Raw genomic sequence first — 7015 nt, 5'->3', positions numbered from 1 at the left:
AAAAGCATTCCACCCACCCGTTTATGTTTCTTGGTCGACCACTTTATAATTTCTGTTCTAAGATACACCGCATATAATATATGGTTTACATCTCTATTAACCGAAGTAATAATAAAAACAATGAAATCATATAAAGGGGCCAAGAAAACTGTAAGCTGATTGATGCAATTAAAAAAATATCTGGGTGAAGAGAATGAAACAAAAAAACAGCGAAAAGTTGGTCTCTGAAACAATATAAGGTTTTCATGGAAAGGACAAAAAGACATGAAGTTGTTGCCAAATCTTTTTTAGGATGTTCAAGCTCTAAAAAGTTTGTCCTCACAGTCTGGGGCTAGATATGAGATTCAGGTGTTAAACTACAAGCTATAACATGCATACACGAATTAAGGTCTGTGCACTTTCATTTTTTGAGTTCGGAAGATGACATTTCTATATGTTCGTTGCCGTTATGCTAATATATGTAGAAATGGATAAACACAATTTTAAAGAGGAGCTTGAAATACCATAATTTTCTCCTTTGAAGGGGAAGGGAAGCATATTAACCATTCTACCAAATATTGTTTTGCGTGGGGTTTGCATTGAATTATTGAATTTCTCTTGTGAGGTTAGTACAGACTCAAGACTGACCACAACCTCTGCCATGGTTGAGCGCTGCTTTGGATTGTTGTGCAAACATTTCTCTGCAATTCGAACAAACTCCTTCAAACATTTTGGGGATATTTGATCCCTTATATCGGAATCAATTATGTGCTTTAAATTGCCTTCTTTGATAGATTCTTGAGCCCATCTTGCTAAATTCAACCATTGCTCCTCATCAAGAGTTGTATCCACCGCGCGCTTCCGACACAACACTTCCAACAATACCACCCCAAAAGCATACACGTCAGACTTCCTTGTCAGCTTTCCAGTTGCGTAATAATTGGGATCTAGATACCCAAAAGTGCCTTTAACAACAGTTTTGACATAAGTGGATGGCCGATTCGTTTGGCTTATTTTGGACAACCCAAAGTCCGAAATTTTAGCTGCCCAATTCTCGTGCAACAAAATATTTGAACTCTTGACATCGCGATGTATAACCCCAACTTGAATCCCTGTACCAGTGTGAAGGTAGTGTAATCCGCGACTTGCACCTATGCAGATGTTGAGCCGCTCAAGCCAAGAAAGAGGAGTACCAAGGTTATGAAGATGATCTTCAAGTGTTCCATTCGGCATATATTCATAGACAAGGATCATCTCCTTTCCGTAATTACAATAGCCAATCAAAGACACAAGATTACAGTGCTGCAACTTAGATAGCATCTCGACTTCGGCCCAAAACTCAGCTGCTCCTTGACTGGACATGGAATCCAGTCGTTTAACGGCAGCAATGACAAGACTTGATCCATTGATAATGTTACCTCTGTAAACTTTTCCGAATCCTCCATGCCCGATTACTAATGATTCATCAAAGTCATTGGTTGCTTGTTGAATCTCAGAAAATTCAAAGTGTCGACACGGTTCGGACCCTTGTAAGGAGGAGGAGGTGGAGGGTTCAGAGTCCTTGCGATGGCCAGTAGCAGACATAGTTATTCATGAAGAAGTAGAATCTGAAATGGTTGTTGTACAGCAACGAGTAGCATGATATAGAAGCTCAAAAGTCAACCGGCAAAACGGTAATCTTCTTTCAGGGAAGAGAATGGAGCCCACAACTCGACATTTGTATAACTTGTTATATATTTTTTTGACCAAGTATAAGTTGTTTTATAGAAATGGGTCACCAAAACTACATTTTATTGTTTACAAAATAAAAAACTGTGGTGGGGCAAATTGATTTAATGTAACGTCCTCCATTAATTTATAAGCGTACAAAGAATATATACTAAGGTGATACAAAATCAATATCCTTACGAGTGTAACCCATTGCACCTTGACGAGCATTACAAAACAACAAAGCATCACTGAGCGAGGGACTATCGGTAAAAACCATAACCGACGGATTTTTCAGAAGGAAGTTATAGAAAATTGCGTCCTTCAGTGAAAAACCCGTCCAGAAAAAAGTGGGCAAGGAAAAACCGATGGCCATTACTAGCAGTTATTTAATTTCAGTCAACAGATTTAACCACAATGAACGTCGTTACATAATTTTCATCCTTGTGAAATTAATTCAAAAAGCATTGTATATTTTTAAGGATGGAATCTACAGACGGCATGATTTGATGGTATTCCATCGTAATGAAAATGACAAATCATTTTTTCGATAAATCATCGTACGATAATTACCGATGGCAATTTACGGACCGTTAGTGAAATCTTTAGGTTCACGATTTTGATGTTTTTACCAACAGTTTTGATTCTTTTCTTTCAAGATCCTGAATTGATAATCGACGATTATGGAGACTGATAATAATACATATTTAAGAAAATTGTCAAATTATATACAAAATCACATGTGAATTACATTAACGGTAAAAAAAGTGTGCAAGCAACTCTATGACCGCATGGCGAGGTCGCATAAATCACATGTGATTTTGTATGTGATGTTAATGTAAAATCACATGTGATTCGACCATTTTCTTATTTTTTTAAAAGATGTACCATTCTCGTATGAATCTTTCTCTTTCTCTCTCTCTCTCTCTCTATATATATATATATATATATATATATATGCCAATTCAAATAAGAATGTCATATATTATGAGAAGATAAGGTTAAGGGAAGGTTGATATATGAATCATTTAGAAAACAAATTTGAAGATGCATATGGAACCAGATATATATGAATAACTCGTATAACCTTGGTTCACACACACACACACACATATATATATATATATATCTGCAAATAGATTTTTTCACTGACTCACATATGGACCATCTCTTACCTTTTCACGATATTTAGGTTTCATATTTGAACTTTTAATACACCGCGCATTGCATGGTGATTAAAACTCAATTTAAGAAAAAATGTAAAGCCTCGAATCGAGTGGAAGTGCGATGTGTCTAAAAACTCTGGATTGTATTTATATTTATAACGCCTCATCCAACACCGTAAATCACAATTTGGAGAATATTAACATCATATGGAAGCACGTCATTAAGTCAACACTTTAATTATATATATAAATGATAAATTATATACTTAAACTACATTTGTTATTATAAGTACTACAATAATCACAACTCTTGTTAAGAAAAAAAAATGTATCATTTGCATTCGTTTTGCACAAAAAAATTACCAATTGGTTGGTTTTGATTTCAACCATTGTTATAGATTTCAAAATCTCTATCATGCTTTTATACATCCATCATTTTCTTCCAAACTATCATCTTTCTACTAATGTGAGATGATGAAAATCAACATTATTTCAGATTTGAGGAACAATCAAACCTCATGTTGTCAAGTCATCATCCTTAGTTTCACTTTTATATTTGCACTATAATTTTTATCATTTGTTTGGTTTTGATTTCAACCATGGTTATAAAATTCAAAGAGGGTCATCCAAAATAAGACAACCCTATGATGTAAACCCCATGATTTGACACAAAGACATCCAATCCACCTTTTTTATACACTTACATTTGTCCAAATCTTTCAACTCTACACCAATGTGGAACAATTAAAACTCAACCACAATTCATCATTTGAGAATACTCAATTTTTATGGTGCCATCTCAATATCCCAAGATTTTCCTTATATATATATATATATATATATATATATATATATATATATATATATATATATCTGTCCTGGCTAAAGACTTCACTTCCCACCAAAACAGAGCATTGGACTTCAATACTGATACAGCAAATCAAACTTTATCTGCTTCTGGACATCGAATGATATTAAACACAGATTCTATTTTCTTAATCTAGCACATAGCTTTCACTGGATCTCTCTCCCCAGAAAAAGTTGGCGGTTTACAAGTCAAAAACATTTTGATATCTCCTTCCTTATTGGGAGCAACTGGAACAGAGGGATGTACTTCCATCCTTTCCGTTTCCACCCTTGCCGGTATTCCCATAATAGATGTCAAGGTTTCCCTTAACTTCCCCATTTCCTCGGCCAGCATGTTTCTTGTTATGTATTCTGGATGTGGCACTGGTCCCTTCTGAACATTCCTAGAATGGGATTCTTCATGCTCAGAATGTGTTTCAGCCCGACCCCTTCCCTGTATATGGCTTCTCCCTCTACCTCTTCCCCTTGGTCTTCCCCGACCTCTATTTCCAGAAGTACTTGTTGGAAGATTAACGGGTGATTCCTCCCTTTCCTCAAACTCATGATGAGCCATTCTCTCAGATCTCCGCGTTCGGCTAGACATCTGTAGATTTCAATGTTAATGATCACGTATAAACATTCCCAAATATAATGAAGTATTCAAGTCCAGATATGTACCTGTAAATTCATAATTACACTGGCCAGATGTAATTAAAATTTACCTTACACATTGTTCTTTTAACTCATCATATTTATTTCCAATGGTGCTAACTATGTGCGGGACCCTTAACATGCAATGAAATAGTTTAAGTCTAGGTATCATGCTGTTAAATACCTAAATCCCTTAAACTTAGGCTCTGATATCACTTTCTGTAACACCCCATACCACACATTGCATGTAACACATACTTCATACACAAGAAATACATGTTTATACACCACTCAGGTCCCTTAGTACAAGAATCTACCATATAGAATACATGGCCCAAAAATTCCAAAATATATTTCTTGTACTAATCAAAGTTCATCTATCAAAACTATACATCATAGACAAATCTTTATGCAGATATGCATATAGAAAAAATATCAAATTTTCCCCTTTCCCTTACCATCTGCATTTACTGCATTACATATTTAGACCGAAAGGTCTAGTGAGTTCCCTTTTTATGTTATTGCAGGGTGAGAATCACCAAAACTTTATTTAAAACAACTTTTCATATATATATATAACAAATATATGAACAAGTAAAAACATAATACCAATACCTTATCAATTCCAAAGCCAATCTCTCAACTTAATTAACACATCCCAACCCAAATAGGTTTGTACTAACCAGGTTTATCATAGTGCCACTTTTAAACCTTTCCAATTAAACAAGGTTTATTCAAAGTTTCAGGCCATAAACCTGTTATCCCTTCTCAACAACATCCAAACTACGATTTCCAATAAGAACCCTCATTCTAAATCTTTAAATCACAAAGAAATAAAGATTCCAAATCACGGTAATCTTAAAGGATATAATAATAAGAGTTATATCATGTAACACACATACAAATGTCACTCTTATATCAAAAGGTACACCTCTCCTTGATATGCCACCTTTATCCCATGGTTAGCCTCTCCTTGATATGTCACCCTTATCCCATGGTACACCTCTTCTTGATATGCCACCCTTATTTTCTCATCAAATCATTTTATAAAAATATTTCCAATTAGAACAGACAGTAGTCATAAATCTTCTATTGGAACATCATCAGTTCAAAATCATCTTTACAACAATTCTCATTCTTTATCATCATAAAAGAATAAATATAATTTAGTTTGAACTTAACACTTTAATCAAAAATGCAAAACTGGTAAACTTAACAAGCTTTGGTTGGTTTAGACTTGACCGATATAACAATCCGGACAACATGTCCTCTTGTCCGATTTACATATCCGGACAACTCAATTCTTCTTGTCCGATTTACAAGTCCGGACATTACAAGTCTTCTTGTCCGATTTACAAATCCGGACAAACTTGGTATTAACTCGATCAAGCTTTGTCTGGTTTACATCTAAACCAGACATTACTTCATTCAGATTATAAACAAATCGGGTAACCTTGATCATATTCCTACTTCTCCGTTCAACATCCTTGTCCGATTTATATATTTCAAATCTCACTAACTTTTTAAATCGTATAACACTATAATCGATTTTAGACTATATCGAACAACACGTGTCCGATTTAGCACAAATCGGACATCACTTTGTCCGATTTAAGTCTAATCCGGGTAATAAGTTATAATACAAATCAGGTATGTAGCTCAAGGTAATTTTTAAAACATTTAACCACTCACCTTTTGAAATACTTTTGAGAACCAAATTTAAATCCAACTTGATTCCGACTTCAAGTATCCGGTTAATAAGCAATCCGAACAAGACCTCGATTTTTCCAAAGAAGCAGAAAAACCAAATTTTGAAACCCACCTTCTTATTTATACCCCTTTCTCTAAAAAGAAAGGCGACTATACCCACCTATGCACACATACATACATACCCATGCATACACCTCATGCATGCATTCCAACATATGTATGCAAAACATACATAATCATGCATATATATATATATATATATATATATATATATTCACATAGTGCATACATATGTTTTCATAAAATTCACATACTTGCATGATCAAATATATCAATTTATCATGCTGACATATAACATATAATAAATGATCACGCATTAGTTACCTCAGGTGATAACCAAGACCCGGTTATCACATAAAGATAGAGATTTTAATTGTGTGTTTTGTACTATAATTTTACCAATTGGTTGGTTTTGATTTCAACCATGGTTATAGGTTTCAAAACATCCATCACACTTTTATACATCAATCATCTTGTTCCAAATTTTTCCATCGATGTGAGATGATGAAAATCAACTTTAATCAAGATTTAAGGAATACTCAAACCTCATGTTGCCAAGTCATCATCCTTGGTTTCACTTTTAGTTTTGTACTATGATTTTTACCATTTGGTTGTTTTTGATTCCAACCATGGTTTTAGATTTCAAAGAGGGTCATACAAATTAAGATAACCCTATGAGGAAAACCCTATGAATTGACACAAAGGCACCATCTATCTTTTTATACACTTCACTTTGTTCAAATCTTTTACCTCTGCACCAATGTGGGACAACTAAAACTCAACCACAATTCACCATTTAAGAAATACTCAAGTCTCATGGTGCCACCTCAATATTCCAAGGTTTTACTTTTATATATGTGTGTGTGTGTGTGTGTATATATATATATATATAGGGG

General features: G+C 34.4%; 1 protein-coding gene across 1 annotated transcript; it reads right to left on the bottom strand.

Annotated features, from left to right (window-relative positions):
* Positions 1 to 324: 324 nt before the first annotated feature.
* On the bottom strand, positions 325 to 1773 carry LOC112501074 (receptor-like protein kinase FERONIA). Its single transcript, XM_025104726.1, has one exon. The coding sequence runs from the start codon at positions 1561 to 1563 to the stop codon at positions 430 to 432; it is 1134 nt and encodes a 377-aa protein (XP_024960494.1). The 5' UTR covers positions 1564 to 1773; the 3' UTR covers positions 325 to 429.
* Positions 1774 to 7015: the final 5242 nt, after the last annotated feature.

This window comes from Cynara cardunculus, assembly GCF_001531365.2.
Source record: "Cynara cardunculus var. scolymus isolate 2C chromosome LG 17, CcrdV1, whole genome shotgun sequence".
Lineage (NCBI taxonomy): Eukaryota > Viridiplantae > Streptophyta > Magnoliopsida > Asterales > Asteraceae > Cynara > Cynara cardunculus.
This window is presented reverse-complemented; position numbering and strand designations above follow the sequence as displayed.